The sequence below is a fragment of the Macadamia integrifolia genome, chromosome 8, assembly GCF_013358625.1.
Source record: "Macadamia integrifolia cultivar HAES 741 chromosome 8, SCU_Mint_v3, whole genome shotgun sequence".
Classification (NCBI taxonomy): domain Eukaryota; kingdom Viridiplantae; phylum Streptophyta; class Magnoliopsida; order Proteales; family Proteaceae; genus Macadamia; species Macadamia integrifolia.
The window spans coordinates 3,323,905-3,340,435 of record NC_056564.1 but is presented as its reverse complement, the minus strand read 5'-3'; the positions used below and the strand labels follow the sequence as shown (position 1 = coordinate 3,340,435).

Genomic DNA, 16,531 nt, shown 5'->3' with positions numbered 1-16,531 from the left:
GGGTGGGTGGGTGTTAGAAGTTAGTATTAGTGATAATTAATGTCATCGCTATAATATGGTAATAATAATTGATATGATTAATTTCTACATATATCTTCAGGAACAATTTATTTGATTATGAAGAGAAAAGGGTTCTCCTAATACCTTGAAATTAATGATGAAAACCTAGTGATTAAGAATTGAAATATTCCAATTACCTTCAATAAAATCAACAATCTTGCAAAATATATACCCTGGTAATGTTCAGGAAAAGAAAACTCATGTTAAACTTCTTCACAATAATAAATATATAGAGATTGAACAGGAGCAACAACAGAAGAAGAATGAGTATATTCATGATTCTGGAAGAGAGGCCTAATACCTTATATTGCAAAGACATAAATTGGTTCAAATGGAGAACCCAGAAAATAAACTTTTTAAGAGAACTCAACAGAAGTTTCTGAATAATATCACAAACATACTACTTCAGATGAACACAGAGAGAGAAAGAGAGAGAGAGAGAGAGGAACCTTGTAATACTGTTGGCGAGCTAGAGCACCTGGAGCTCCATGAAATCACTCAACGGATGAGAAGGAAGCTGCGTTTTCGGCTTGGGATGGGAGGAAGAAGACTGACCTGAGTGCTTGTTTTGAGGAGGAGAGAGAGAGAGAGGGTTTGGGTTGTTGGAGAAAGCAAACTTGGGTGTGAAGGCCTTTTATTTTTGATAGTTTTTGTAGAGGTTGGTGGTAATGTAGAGGAGGATGATGATGATGATGAGTATAGTATTGAGGTTTAGGCGTCCATGGTCTCTGTATTTCTGCACAGGTGTGCATGCACTTCTGGAAGGATGTCAACAGCCCAACGACTCGAGGTTATGAGTTTGTTCCTTTTCACAAATCCAGTTACAGTGGAAACGGGAAATATTATATCTCAAATGACATTAATGCCCATCATTTTCTTCTATACTCTCTAACATGTCCTCTTTGTGCTGCACTTTGGTCACAAGTCTTACAAGTTTAGGGTAACCTGACACCATGATGGTTTCATGTAACCTTCTCGTTTTCATGTTGGGGGTCATTTATTTTTCTGAATCCAGTTTCTCTACCCATGGTGAAGAGAGAATCCCTTCATCCACTTCATTCAACCCATTGGTTGGATTGGAAAAGGGTATCTTGAACCATGAATAATAACAGGTGGGAGTTCTCTAAGTAGCATAGGGAGCGGGCCAATGAGATGCAACAAAATTGTAACGTTATAAAAGGGTTGCAACGTCATTTCATGTGAGAAACAGAGATAAATAGACACAGAGGAGCCAGCGTGCCTTATCCGATGGATCAGATACATGTTTCTCATATTTTCTTATGCCCTTTCACATATTATTTTTATTATCTTTTTTTTTTTTTTTCTCTTTTCTTTAAAAAGAATGAAAAAAAAATATTATTGTGACACCGCATTAGGAGTGGAAAACTCTTTTCCATATAATATATGAGAAAATAATGCGCACATTGTTAGTAGACACACCCTTCTAGCACACTATCTCTCCTTCCTGACCATGTAACCCTCTATATGCTAATTGTGAGACATTTCCTCTAGCTTGCCCATTGATTTGGCTTGAGAAATACCTAATACATGCATAAAATGTGTATATAAAAACCTCAGCCATTTTATAAATGGCCCAAGGCCTAAACAAAAAAACCAAAAACACATCATAAGTAGAAATAGAATACTAATTCACAACTCACTACCTTGTGACCTCCATAGTCTACACACATTGATTTATTCTTGATTAATGGCCTGAAGCACCTAATCTTCTCATCTTGACTTTTCTAATATAAGGAAAGCAAATTTCCAAACCGCCCAATTGGGGTATTTTATTAGTAACTTCAAATGTCACAATCAAGAAGTACTTTTATTAATGGGATAATTTTTACTTTGTCTGGGAGTGTAAGCATATGTTAGTACTTTCCAAGGAAGTTAGGAAGGTGACTAATAAGATAAACATTTCTAAGTTGTAAGAGAGAAACATGACGAAGGAGAGGGGGAAAAGGACAAAAAGGGTATTATGATCCTAGCATATAAAATATAATTTTTCTCCAGAAAATACTTTTCCTAGCTACTTACCAGCTCCATTTAGGGGGCCCATATGGAAGGACAAATGAGCCTTATCAGGGGAGTTAGGAAGGTGACATAATACGATGAACATTTCTTTATTAAGGATATCTGGGAAAGCAAGCAAAGCCACTTGTAAGTAGTGACCCACAAACTCAATAAGTGTTTGGTGATGACTTAACAAACTTCCAACTCACCTAAAACCTTCATCACCTCTCTAGTCTCCTCTCTTGACCATACCAAACCATTAATTAATTAATTACCTCTTACTAAAAGTTCTGTCTCTCCTTTTGTTTCAGTTGGCACAAGTTTGGCATCAACAAAATCACAAACATTGATGATAATAAACCTGAAAACCAATGGAAAGATATGTACATACTCCATTAATGGTTGGCATAGTAATCTTTGTTTATTCTTTCTAAGTTTAAATAATGGAAACCTATCTTTGAAGGCCTATATTTGTCACATAATCATTGGAACTTGTCTAGTACAAGCATCAGATCCAGGTTTTAGAAACCCAGAAGTGGGATCCGGATCAAACCCAGACCTGGAATTGTTCTGGAAAACCCTAGAATTGGCCTGTAGATCCCTAGCCCTACTAGATTAAGATTTCCATTAAAAAAACTTAATTATCTGATACTTTGATGCAGAAGCATTCCCTTTAAGTAATGAAGGTCCTTTAGACAGTTTGAGGAACTTCACTTCTTATGGGTGCATTTTATGCGGAGCATTACTGTTAGACCTCAGGGGTTGGAAATTGTAAAATCTGTGAGAGACTATAGCTACTGATCTAATTTTTGCATAAACTTAATCTTCAAGCAATAAGAGTAAGAAGTTAGTTGAAGAACTAGTCTACTGTCCTCTTCATTCATTATCAAGCCCCACAAACAAGCAAATTGTAGAACCTAAGCAGATGCTGCCTAAAGGTGTTAATTGGTTCGATTTCGATTTAAATGGTGCAGATCGGTGCGGTTCACATTTATCTGACTAAAACTATAACCGCACCATTTACTAAACAATTCCACTTTCTGAAATCGTGACCATTTAGTAAACGGTTTTGGTTTCCACGGTTTTTAAAAGGTGTCGGTTTCACGGTTTTAAATGGTTTCGGTTTCAGTTTATTCCATACGGTTTGTAAAACGGTTCACAATCGGTTTGTTATAACTTGCAATCATCTCTAAACTGAAGATCATAAGCTTATCCAAAAATAGTTGGCAACCACAAATAATAGATTCTATATTGATGATGGTATATCTTAATTTGATAATCTAGTGCTATTTCTTTGCATGGTCATTCTCAAAGATATAGAATTAATATCATACAACATCCAAATTCAGCTATCTACAGCATAAGATATTGAAATGACAGGTGGTTCAGCCAAAACACCCCATCTGTGATAACATAATAACATAGTAACATATATGTATTACAAATTCACGATCTAAAGCCTAAACTTGAACTGAATTGCAATAAATCATATCAAAGCAGGATGGACACTTAATTTAATTGTTAATTGTTATACGGATTACTACCCTACTTTATTTAATTGTTATACAGATTAATCGGATTGATTTAAACAGTTTAAACGGTTTGAAACCAACGGGTTTCATGGTTAAAACCAAACCGACCCGTTTAACTAATCGGTCTGAAACTTGAAATCATAACTGCACCATTTACTAAACGATTTACAGTTTTAGTGTAAAACAGATTAGTTTGGATTCAAGGTTTCGATTACAAATTCACATCCTTAATGCTGTCAATATTCAGTTTGTGTAAGGGTATATTATTATGTCATTTCTAGTGCTAATCGTAAAGGGTCTGGTTCGCAAGAACTTGGTACCATGGTTTACACTTTACAGGGTTAAGGATAAGAATGTCTTACAATTTCGCTGCAAAGGTTGAGACTTTGGACACCACTCCAATCTACGAAGTCCAATGGATCAAATTGATCAGATTCAGGTCAAAATCAAAGTTTGTTTTTGTCACACCAAAAGGAGAGCGTTGAGAATCAGTACAGAAAGAGGGGAAGGGGGAAAAAGGGGAAAGTTAGATTAGGGTTTGTCCTTGTGTTCTTTGCACTGCACCTTGGATTCTCTGCAGACATTGCGAGGCAAATAATAAAACTCACAAGAGAATTTACTAAAAAAAATCGAAGAGAGAACAGGAGACGACAGAGAATAGAGAGAAAGCCCAGAAAAATTGGAAAAAGATGCTGAAGTGGAGTGGAGTCGGTGGACAGCTGCTATATTCTCTCTTTTTATTGCATCGGGAGCTCAACGAGAATCTCAAAGAGAAAGAAGCGTGAGATCGATCTCCCTCCCAAGCAGTAACATCTCGATTTCGATGTCTCTCCTTCCTCCTCGCTTCCCAGATCTCCAAAGCAATACGCTATAAAATTGAACGATCTTCCTCCAACCTCCGATTCTCTCTTCAGTCCATTCCTAACTCCGTCGTCGAAGGTGGAGAGAGAGCATTCAGATCGTACTCGTTGCTGCTTGGCTACAGAAGCAATGAGGGCATGCCTCTAAAGGGAGCTGTATTCAGAGTTGTGGGACCTATGGTGAGAGGCTAGAGAACAAGAACACGGAATGGGCATAGAAGCACATTCTAGAATGCGCACCGTTCTAGGATTTGAGAATGGGAATGCATACCAAAAGACTTTTTTGACACAGAATACGCTCAGAATGCATATCAAACGCAGACCGACCATATAGCCTTACTGGTTTGCACACATTTTGCACAGATTTAGGCCATGTTTGGAAGCCAAGAAAAAAAAAAAAAAAAAATTCGTAATTTGATTAACCCAGAACCAGTTTATTAAATTGTTAGTCTAGAATTTAGGTGCCCCATCAACCATATCAAGTGGAACAATGACACATATCCTTTGGGCCTAGGAACATTTTCTCTTCATGTTCACCCTCTTGGAATGTATGGAGGATCCTGGCTGCCTCTACATGCACCTGTGAACCTGTGAGCAGCCAGGCCTGGCTTACTAACAGATAATGCAACGTCCGGTTGTCCCAGAAACAGAGTTTTCCACTCGAAAACACTAGAAAAGCTAGGACTAAGAAACAGTTTTACATTACAATATGCAATTTCCCCAGTGTTATCCGCCATGGAACTCTAAATCTGGACAACCAAATATAGCCGATATGAAAAAGAAGTTGGGGTGGGTAAGGAAATGGAAAAGAAATAAATGAAGGTATCTGGAATTATAAAGGTATTGTTGTATGGACATAGTGAAATTTTCTTCCGTCAAGTAATTCCGTATCTCAACCACCAAGGAAACGACTAGCCACGCTAAGGAAGAAAACTTCACTTGAAAAATAAGTGACTTAACACCCTTTAGAGGAAGAAAAGAGATACAGATGGGATTAACAAAGGGTGACAGTAAAAAAAAAGTACAGTACAAAGGCCGCTAGCAATTATCCTGTCCGACTCCGTGCAAGGTATGCTTTATCTGCATTAGTAAGGCGACTTTGAAACTCTGCCCACTCTTTTCTGCACCTGTCTCTTACCTGTGGTTGGTAGAAGAGAAAAAGAAAAGCAATAAATATAGTGCTCTACAAAAATCTGGTAAAACTTTTACACACATGCACACAAGAGAGAGAGAGAGAGAGAGAGAGAGAGAGAGAGAGGACATAAAATGGGACTTAGATCCAGTTGTCCATGAATCTTTTGTCTGGATTTGGATCTTGAAATCAGCCTGTTAATAGTTCTGGTCAGATCTGACTTACGTGCTTCAGATCTCTAAATTATTAATGTGGTTTCTGAACCATATTCAATTACATGTGGGTCTCCGGTTGGATATGGATTTATACATACATGAATTCGAGTTACACTCCCGAGATACTCTTATGGAGCCCACGTACACACACACACACACAGTGAGAGATTGATAGAGACCGATTAAATTGGCCATGCTAGCACCACATAAGAAATATACTATTCAATCACACGCACAGTGATTTGATTAGTTAGAGCTAAATATTTCTATATACAAGCTACCGTTTTATCGAACATGGAGAGGTTGATCTACATTAGTTCATAACATACAAAGAAACATTCCAATAAATTTTTTTTTTTTGGGGGGGGGGGTTGGGTGGGGTGGGTGGGCTGGGAGACAAGAAAAGACTGATATTAATGAAGAAAACATGAACAGAATGGTTAGGGAACATACCCCTTCCCATGGTGGTTTCCCTGCATCAGCCTCACCCTGCACATTTTGACAAGGTTTGGAGTAATAAGATAAGAGATGTGAAAAAGCATAGCTAAATGAAAGAAAAGGTTCATTAAAGGAAGAAAATGAGTTAATGCTGAGTAATAAGAGAGTCATAGGTATAAGTCCCAAGAAAAAAGAGAGAGTAATAGGATATGAGTCAACGCTTCAAGCACATTACATGAGTTCATTAGAAAGGGTCTTACCTGGCGCCCCAAGGAAGGTATCACTTGATGAACAATCCATTGTGAATCAACCACACCAATCTTCTCATGTGCAGGCTGCACATATAACAACCAGTAGAATAATTATTTAATTAAACGTAAAATAGAAGTGCTTGTCTAGAATAATTTGACCGCAATACGATGGAAGACTCAATGTTCCAAAGGAGGCTCAGAACAAGAAAACTGGTTTCTTAATAAGGAAAATTAAAATAGCTTGAAAGTCAGCCATGTCCACCCATATACATCATAAATATTTGAGTAATTCAGGTGCTCATTTGGATTGTGAACTCAAATCAGATGGGCACCTTCCTGATTTGCAAAGCACCCAGTCTCCTGAATAATTAGTTTTAGCCTTACTCAAAACATTGCAAGAAAATTTGCAACATGTATGACACAATTCAGAATATGGATTGGCAATCAGCAGGTTCACAAAAAGCCATTTAAATGCAGACATGTAGACTAGAAAGGGAACGGGTAAGGAAAGATAATGCAGACCTCCACACATCTTCTTAATGCAAAGTCCAGTCCCCATCCGTGTACCAGATCATTCTACAAGCACATATCCAATTTATTCCATTACTATAGACGCAACAGGAAAGTGTTCAATGGAAAAAATCGTGGAATAGGGAAAGCAGAACCAAAGTGCTGGAGCCTTACGTTCCTCCAAGCAATCCAATTATACCTGAAGCATATGCCACACACAACGCCAAGCTTGCCGTGAAAATACAGGAGCCATAATTTCCACAAACCTGAAGAATGTAGAACAATCATAGGCCACGAAAATAAAGAAATCATACAGTTGAGATATTATGAGGTTAGTTGGATTTAAAACAAAAATTTATAATTAAATTCTATAAAAAGAGCGTACTCAGTGCATGAAGCTCCCACCACTGCGGGGTCTGGGGAGGGGTATAATGTACGCAGCCTTACCCCCACTTCACGGAGAGGCTGTTTGCTTACTCGAACCCACGACTACTCGGGTAAATTACAGGTCGTTTGTCCTAACTATTCGGAAATTTAAGCATCCAGAAACAAACCAGAAGGGTGGTGGGAGAGTTGGGAGGAAGAGACGCAACACAAAATCTGAAAGGATGCTTCCACAAGTTGCATCCCTGTACAGTTCTAAAGGTAAAAGAAACTTTGAGGTTTGACAACCCACAGAAAAATTGTTAGAAACTCACCCAGGTTAGAGTTGGAAAAAGAAGGATAAGGTTCTAGACAGGTTTTTATAGGAATGGGATAAAGGCCTAATCATCACATAATAAAATGACTTAAAGAGCGATTAAAATTAGTGATTAGGAACAAAAGTTGTAGATGGGCTCGCTTTGAAATGATATAGGGGCATTTTAAAGGTTCAAAAAGTCTAACAAAAGGAGGAGACTCAAGAGAGGAAGAAATGAGGGTTGGCTGTAAAGATTGCCAGAGAAGCCATCAGAACCATAGGCTGTTGCAAAGGATTGTCGCTACCAAGTTAGAAACACAGACATCATGAGAAACTGCTTGTGGGAAAGAAAGGAAAGTGAACTAACTATTCTACCCTTTCTTTAGTAAATCTAATACAAATTCCTGAAGAGGCAAATATGTCTTCTGATATCCCGAAAAATCACACACCACTGTGACTGGAATATTTCTTCAAAGAATAAATTAGAGAAGAAAAAGAAACATGAAGAACTAAAAGAAAGAAGGGAGGGAAGAAGATAGAATGATAGAGAAGAAAGGAGAAAACCCACCAAGGGGTCCATATATGTTGATCCCTCTGGACCAAATTTAATTTATCAAAGAAAAGTAAAATGACACATTATGAGAGAACCATATGTAACTTGACTTGGACATGGAGAATCAAACCTAAACTCTTTCTCCATTTATATTTACTCATCGCTTGATTAAACTTCCTCTGTTAATTAAATAAATTACTAGGACCATACCCTAGAATTAAATATCAACCCCAATAAAGGTAAATACTATAGTCCCTTAAATAAATTACTAGGACCATACTCTAGAATTAAATATCAACCCCAATAAAGGTAAATACTATAGTCCCCCCCCCCCCAACACACTATCCCCCTATTTCAGGATTATGAAACAGCTATTGAAGCCTGCCTTCTTCCTCATCATAAACTGGCAAGTTGATCTTTAGGTTAGGTTTTGGTCCAATTTGAAACAAAATATCCCATCAGAAAACCCCTTTCTGAATCTGTTATGATTTGGGGAAGTCATGACAAAATACTTAAATAAATCAGTATGCAATGGGAGTTATCTAATTCAAAGTTTACTTAAATTAGTTCAAAGCCGGTCTCTATCTTTTCTTTTTCTTCTTAATCAAGAAAGTGTTCATTCTTCTTTAAATTGAAGTTTGAGTCAAATTAGGGCATCCCTAATAAGAAGGAAATGAAATTAAATGATGGATGGGCCAACGCAGTACCGTAGGCTATGTTGGGAGAGTCCTTGGTTGTTAAACATCCTAAAATAACAACCAAACTCTCCCATACACATGCTATGTGGAGTGTCCTTAACATGCCATAAAACTAAATAAAATAAAAGCTACCTAAAAATACTCCCAGGATTAGGCTGAAGGTAAGTTTCCTAAATTTTAGGAATCTATTAACTCCTAGCCATTAAGACCAATATAACTCCAATAATATAAAGCTGGAAATTAGGAATAATATCCTAACCTTTCTTAGCAAGTAGAATAAGAACTAAAATAGGAAACTAAGTGTCCTAACAACCCACAATTAGACTAGATAAGGCTGGTTCATTGAACCTGGTCACCCAATCGAGAGAACCAGATTTTGAACCAAAAAAATTTATACCTGGACCAAACCAACACAAACCAGTCCTGCATTACGTGGCCTAAAGCTGGGGGTGATGTAGATAACTCCTGCATTAGGGGGAGATGACATGATTGCATGCTTCATGGCTAGGAATGGGAAGGCCTTTAGTCCAACATCCGTAGGGTAGTGTGTGGCTGCTGGGTTTATGAGCCTAGGAAGGGCTTCCCCGGCCTAAAACTCAGGCTTTTGGGTTGGACTAATGCAGGAGTAGATTACAATTAACTAACTCCGCAGTTTATAACCCCAAACAATACAAATAGGAATAAGAAACAAAGAAATAATACCATCAAATAAACCCCCAAGGATACAATACCTATATAGGAGCAAAACCAGCCCAAAACCTAACCCGATAGGAGAGAGAAAGACCTGTTATAGAGCTCGAGAGAGAGAGAGGTGCAGCCAAGGCTGTAGGAGTCCGATTGAGTTGCACTCTTGGGCGTAGATAGTCCCTAGGGAGGGTACAAAAACCCCCAAAGTTGAGAGGATTCTGACGGCTGGTAGTGAAGTTACAAGCTTTCTTGATTTTCTGACCTAGGAGAGAAAACTAAGAAGAACCTTCAAGAACAGCAACTGAATGCTTCCAACAGTGACTAGGTAAGGATCGTGGGACCCTTATGAGGCCTGGAATACCTTGATTGAAGACCTGGCTGAACAGAGTACAGAAGAGAGAAAGAGAGGAGATCGATCTCTCTCCTATTCCCACTAGGATTGCTGATCGGTTCTGATTTCTGGAGACTTTTATCAAAATCTAAACTATACCTCTTGAATGTTACAGCAAATAAAATAAAAAGAAGAATAAAACAGATGGAGGATTGAGAAGGGTGAAAGAGAATAAAAAAAGTGGCTATCTCAGCTTGGGCTTCTCACCCACAGCTATCTCAGCTGCTCTAAGCATTTAGTTGCAAATTTTCTTTCATAAATGCAAACTTTCTTTCATTCATATCTGTTCAATAATGGTACATATGCCTCTCTATTTATATAGGGGAAGTTTACAATCATACTAATACTAGGAGCTAGTTTCCCAATAGGACTAGACACTCCTGCTACAACTAGGAATTCAAAATAGGACGAGGACTTGACTTTATGACTCTAACATGGAGTAGGACTAACTAACTAATAGTCTATATAGGACTTTACAACCAACTAATGGCCTAATGGGCCTTTATTGAATTAAATAGCAACTAATTAAACTAATGAATAAAATCCCGTTTTCCTACCTTCTACCCATATTTTAAGCCTATTAAAGTGGCTCATTTAAAAAAAACCCATGGGATCAAAGGCCCAACACATACATAACACAACCCAAGGCTTATTTGCAATAAAATAAGCCCAAGTGACTTATCTACATCATGGACACCATCAAAGATCTCACATGACCAGTTAATGGGGTCTTTCTAAGTCCATTGATCAAGACCAGAAATTATAAGGATAGGCAAGTTATGCACATTACTTTTTTTTTAAATAGAGGGGGGGGGGAGAGAGAGGGGGAGAAAGAGCATACGCTGCACATGGAGGAAGATGTGGGTCACTACACCAGCCTGGTTTCTCTAATGTTTCCCTGCATACAATCAAGATATTTACCACTTATTACTGCAGATGGAGTTAAATAAAATAAAAATATTTGAAGGAAAAAAAATTAACTTGGAAATCCTACTTGTGAACTTCACTGTCACCTCTCCTTTTAGTCATCTGCCATGTAAGTCCATTATTGGGCTCAAGTCCAGGTTGCGAGATCTCCAAGCCATGTTTCTTCACTAACTTTAGGTAACTGGTATGGTTGCAAGAAGTATAAATATAAATTGAACATGTAGATATATTATGCTTTAATAATGTGCAAGGAGCTTTCACAAATGAGGAAATATACAGAACTCACTTCTCTGCATTGAAGTGCTCAACACCAAGATCTTCATCCCAGATAAAAATGTAATCATAAGCTGCCACAACATCTGGATGCAAAAATCGCTTTGCATACCACCTACAACAAATTAAAAACATGATGTAGCTTAGAACAAGTTGTGCAATGTTGTTAATCATATGAAAGATATTGGATCCCCAAGAATCAGCAACTCTAAAAAAAAAAAGTACCATTTTGTTTGCCTCCTCGCGCTCACATGAATCGCACGCTTTGACCACTCAAATTGATCCCATTCACTTGTCCGACCATCATAGTGAAAAAGCAGAATTGTGAAGTCTTCAGAAAACTACCAGGAAGGGTTAAAAACACAAACCTCAGTACAATAGGCTACTAAAACAAAATTAAATATAATAATACGGAAAATCCAATAGAACCTTTTTAACAGCTGCATCAATGTTATTCCTCTGGTCAAACCCAACAGTGAATGTCACCAAGTACTTTGGCTTAGTTTTCAGGTCCTGCGGGTTTGAGACTGTTAATCATATGAAGATAGTCCCAACACCTAGAAAATCATGCTCCGATATATAAATAGAAGCCTCCCTAATAAAAACCCAAGATCTTGCCTGAAGCCATTTATCTCTGCTTGACAAGGGATCCATGGATGTACACATCTTAAAGCAAGAAAGCAAGAGTGCCTCGGGAAAAAGGGAGGGGGGGGGAGAGAAAAAAAAAACAGAACAGCAATCACCACCTCGCCTTAGCCACCACCCAACCCAAAAAAAAAAAAAAAAAAAAAAAAAAAAGAGAGAAAAGAAGAAGAAGAGAGGGAAAGATAAAAACTACCCACCAGACATACACAAACACTAAGATGTGGTAACAAGCAGCCTAAGAAAATAGTAGTTCAGTACTAAAAAAAGTAAATTCACCTCGTTGGGGTCTCCCCATAATCTTCGCAAATAGAAATCCGACTCGGACACAACAATCCCAGGAGGCAATAACTCTGCGCCACGGGGATTTGTTGGAACATATATCTGATGCAAGTCAGTTAGGCAAGAAAATGTTAGCAATTAAGAGAGAGAGAGAGAGAGATCCAGAAACACTAGTACACTACTACTTTTGTAGGGCAAGCAGCTGAGGAAAGAAGGAAAAAAAGAAACCGGCCTCTCTTCTATCTCCAATTTAGCATTTGGAATTCAGCCAAGCACAAAGAAACTATATAGGACACTCCATAGGACAAAAGACCAGTGTATTATCATGTACCTCATATTAAAATTTTTAGAAAAATATTTAAAAGCCTGTTAAGTTTAATATATGGGCTTGAAGCAGAAGGTTCGGCATTTAGCTGGCCCTAATTGCTGTTCTTTGGTCAATTTGGGATGGCATGCTATGGTATTTCTGAACAACTTTTCGTATCTGAATAAGAAAAGTCTATTAAAGAGAAATGCATTTCAATACCACAGTCTAGGTCTTGTCCCAAGAATAACCTCAGATAGAGCTGATTGGAGGGCAAGGATCCATGTAGCCGACCCCATTTAGCAGAGATTTCCTGACTTGCTGGGATATGCCTCTTTCCTTTTACTTTCATCTCTCCTATTTTGCTTTGACCTCAGATTTTCCCCTTTTTTTATTTTATGCACGGATCCATGTAGCCAACCCCATTAAGTTGGGATAAGGCTGAGTTTGTTGTTGTTGTTGTTGTTGTTGCATTTCAATACCATAAAAAGGCCATGAGCAACACAAAAATAAGGGATTTACAATTTTGACAGATGGAAGGGGCTGAAACTCCCTATTAAATTATTATACCAACTGAACTAACTTATCCTTAGCCTTCCAAATTAACTCAGCTTCCCTGGTACTTTCAAAAAACTCTGCTGTCATGACTCTGCAAAATGGAACCCTGAATAAGCTCCCACAATCTGTTGCATGTGCCCAAGAATCTCATCCTCTTCCAACAAGCTAGCATCCTTTCAAGCAAACAATACTTTAGCAGCAATATTCAGCCTTCCCATGATACCACACCACCTCTCTTTACAAAGACACAATGTGAGACCACATGGTTAACAGATTCTCCAGTAGCAAGGCAGAAAATCAACCATTTGAAAGAAAGCAACCATATCTAGCAGGTAATCTATGGTTAGGATTCTCTCCACCATGGCTGTCGAAATAAAAAATTGCATTTTTTAGGAACCCTTTCCACCAAATACCCTTGAAGAAATTTTTTTTCTTTTCAGGCTCACCAAGGATTCAGAGTACGATTTCACAGTGAAAGAGCATGACCCTTCCAGCATCCAAATTCTTCTATTTTACCTTTCTGAGTTAGAGAGTCATCAATAAGGAGAAAAGATCGTGAAGACTGTTTAATGTCCTAGTTGTTCAGGTATTCTGTCAGGCCCCTGGTGACTTGCCAGTCCATCTCATCTATGAGTTCGAAATTGAAATGACAACTTCCTTTCGTAAAGAAATGGAAGCCAATGTTAGCTTATTTTTTGAATAATGAAGAACAGAAAAATTCAGATTAAAATTAAGAAGTGACAGCCTTTGACATAAAAAATAATATTGGGTTTATGGTTATGGCTTAAGTGGACAGCTGATCATTTAAGGTGACCAAACAAATCATGGAAAAAAACAGAATTAAAACTAAGTCAATGGTCAAAAGGTAGTACCTTTGGAGTATCACCCGACCTGTGAGTTTCAGAGGATTTTCTTTCATCATTAACAATGGCCGCATCAATGGATGAAAAAAGATCAGAATGAAAGTTAAGCTGCAAGATTCCACAACAACTCAGAAGCTTAACAATGATTTTATAAAAACTTTAAAAAATTAAGAGACACATGGCATTGGCAACATACCTTCGTAACTGAAACAGATGGGAACGATATACCAACAAAAAATCCAAAGACTACTCCCAGAATTGTTGTGATAATAAGTCTGGCACTGTCATTTGATTTCTTCGGACCTCCACTGAGAACCAGGCATAAGAACTAATTAAACAGATTATCTTGAAGGCCTCAAGACAGTATAACAAGCCTGCCTTGTGAGTGTGGCATGGGTGGTAGAAAAGAACAGAGGATATGCTTAGGCATATTAGGGGCAAAGCAACAACAGCTCTCGAAGTAAACATGCATAGAAAGAGCATAACTAGTACACAAACCTGCGGTGGATGATTCCCATCTTGGTATATCCCTCAACTCAAAAGTCAGACTGCCAGTGTTGACACTGTAGTGAAATATGGGGTTAAACCCTTGGAAAACTTTGGAATCAAATACAGCATTCTTCAACTCCGGGTATGGTGCTCCACATTCTACAGAGTGCCTTCAAGGTCGTCTCTGACAAACAGCAGAAAAAAAAAAAAACTTAAACTCTTGGCACATGATAAAGTGTTATCACCACAAATCTACAGAAAACATTTATCATTGTTTCCCCCCCCCCCCCCAAAAAAAAAAAAAATAAAGATTCTGCTAAGCTTACAAACTGAGATGAAGCTGATGTAATTAAGAAAATCAATGATGAGCAATCCCCGAGGTATTTGAACTTGATCCGTCAACACTGTTTTAGTCTAGCAATATAGTCTCATTATGTATCATTAATGTAACCTCCAAAGCCAATTTTATTCCTTTCCACCCCTTTTAAATCTGCATTTAAAGAAGAAAAAATACTGCCCACCGGGAAAAAAAACTTCATATATGAGGTTCAATTCACTTCAGAATAGCCAACATTAATAGTTGAAAAGGGGGAGCAAGATTTCATGATTGGACTTGCAACAGAGTTAGACATACAGTAATTAACATCCGATGAACAAAGACAAGGACAGTTTAGTACATAAGTTCCTGGAAGTGGAGTCTTAACTCTTTAAGTGATCAAATCACCCCCCTCAAACCCCCCCCCCCAACATTCCCTGCCGCTCTCCATAAACTCCTCAAAATGATGGAACTATTTTCCTTATTTTCTGATAGAGGGGGAAAAGGCGGGTTAAATTCAAATTGGGATACAGCTTCATTGAACAAAACCCTTGTTAGCAGAAAAATAAGATGATTATCATTGAACTAAGTTGATAGGGTTTTAGCAAAGAAAAGCAGAAATCCCATGTCACAAACTACAGTTAGAACTTAGAAAGACTTACAGCGGGCAGATGAATTTAAAAAAATAAAATAAAATTAGGGTTTACATTATTTTTTTTGGGGAGGCTAAGAATTAGGGTTTACATGATAGATCATCTGGAAATCGGTGACCAGATGGAAATTAACAACTTAAAAAAAACACACTCAGATTACCTGTAGAAATGGAATTGGTGAACTCGCGAACGTCTTCGATCGTACTAGTGAACCCACGGAGAGAGTTCTTGAGTTCGTAAACGCTACCCAACAACTAAAGAGTCTTCTGAGTTCTGATCCTCTCTTCCTTCAAAAGTGATTCATTTGCCTTCCCAAATCGGATTTTCGCATTTCCCCGAAAATTGACGGATCGTCTGTGAGAATGTGGACGCGCTTATGCACCTTTCGTTTTGCACCAAACTTGTCCTCCCTTCAGGGACTTCATCTTTGTAGCGCAACTCAGTTGGGCCGGGCCCGACCCACCATGTAAGCAGGAAAATGGGCCCGCACAGTTCCTCGTAGGCGTTATACAGCCTTTTTTCCGGGAAGGGTTAGAGCAGATTATGACCAGTTCCTAACCGATCCGGATCGAGCTCGATTCCTACTCGATCTGGATCCCAATTTCGAGTGCGGCTTCTTGCAGGCCGTGGGGGACTAGCCGACTAGGGTAGTCGATGTGCTCACGTAACCACGTTACGAGTCAAGCAAGTAATTGGACCCTTACCAAAAAAAATGTAATTGGACAAAAAAGGGCTCAGTTATTTACTCATAGGGTTGATATGATCCATAATTCCATATCGGGCCATACTAGTACCCAATAGATACTATTGGAACGAGATTGCCTTTTAATATAGGATCAATAGGTATAACCTTTTTCTCAATAATAGAATCAACAATAAAAGCACCTAATTCTGTGTCAGTCAATAGTAGTTTCGAATTTAAGTTGATTATGTTTCATTTTCTTTCTCATCGAAAAACAATGGAATAATTCCCAATCATGGTCCTTGCGATCGGATAATCTGTATAGGATATTAAAAAAAAAAAAAAAAGCTCCAATCATTTATGGTCCCAACAGGTCAATTTTAGAAGTATTCCATTTATTAAACGATTCCAAAAGTAAGATCTGGTCTCATTTAAAAATGAGAAAATGCCAGGCATGCGAAAACTTAAATGAATCCAAAATTCTTAAGTATACAAACAACTCTCTTTCTATTCTCCCCTC

The 16,531-nt window shown here is 38.1% G+C and overlaps 2 protein-coding genes across 3 annotated transcripts in view; both read right to left on the bottom strand.

The window, feature by feature from the left end:
- LOC122087447 (UDP-xylose transporter 1-like) overlaps window positions 1–734 on the bottom strand; it is a 4,931-nt gene extending 4,197 nt beyond the window's left edge. The window contains exons 1-2 of one of the 2 annotated variants that reach the window (XM_042656593.1): window positions 510–733; window positions 198–233 (exon numbers count right to left, since the gene is read on the bottom strand). The gene's annotated coding sequence lies outside the window, so the exon portion shown is untranslated. Of the gene's footprint in view, window positions 1–197; window positions 234–509 lie in introns of both variants that reach the window. The other variant, XM_042656594.1, reaches the window with a different exon arrangement.
- Window positions 735–5,281: 4,547 nt separating this feature from the next.
- LOC122087100 lies at window positions 5,282–15,736 on the bottom strand. The gene is made up of 15 exons (XM_042656091.1): window positions 15,490–15,736; window positions 14,370–14,544; window positions 14,068–14,179; window positions 13,881–13,979; window positions 12,144–12,248; window positions 11,652–11,735; window positions 11,448–11,563; window positions 11,236–11,337; window positions 11,017–11,130; window positions 10,864–10,920; window positions 7,214–7,280; window positions 7,027–7,080; window positions 6,514–6,588; window positions 6,269–6,304; window positions 5,282–5,606 (listed from the first exon to the last, which is right to left on the bottom strand). Exons 2-15 carry the CDS (start codon window positions 14,387–14,389, stop codon window positions 5,514–5,516), a joined length of 1,134 nt encoding a protein of 377 aa, XP_042512025.1. The 5' UTR covers window positions 14,390–14,544; window positions 15,490–15,736; the 3' UTR covers window positions 5,282–5,513.
- Between the last annotated feature and the right edge of the window lie 795 nt (window positions 15,737–16,531).

Excerpts from the sequence above, each read along its gene's own strand:
- LOC122087100 (XM_042656091.1), bottom strand. The coding sequence starts at position 14,389 with ATGGGAATCATCCACCGCAG. Across the intron at positions 11,131-11,235 it reads GAGCACTTCAATGCAGAGAA|TTACCTAAAGTTAGTGAAGA; the intron begins GTGAGTTCTGTA and ends CAACCATACCAG. Across the intron at positions 10,921-11,016 it reads GGTGACAGTGAAGTTCACAA|GGAAACATTAGAGAAACCAG; the intron begins GTAGGATTTCCA and ends GATTGTATGCAG.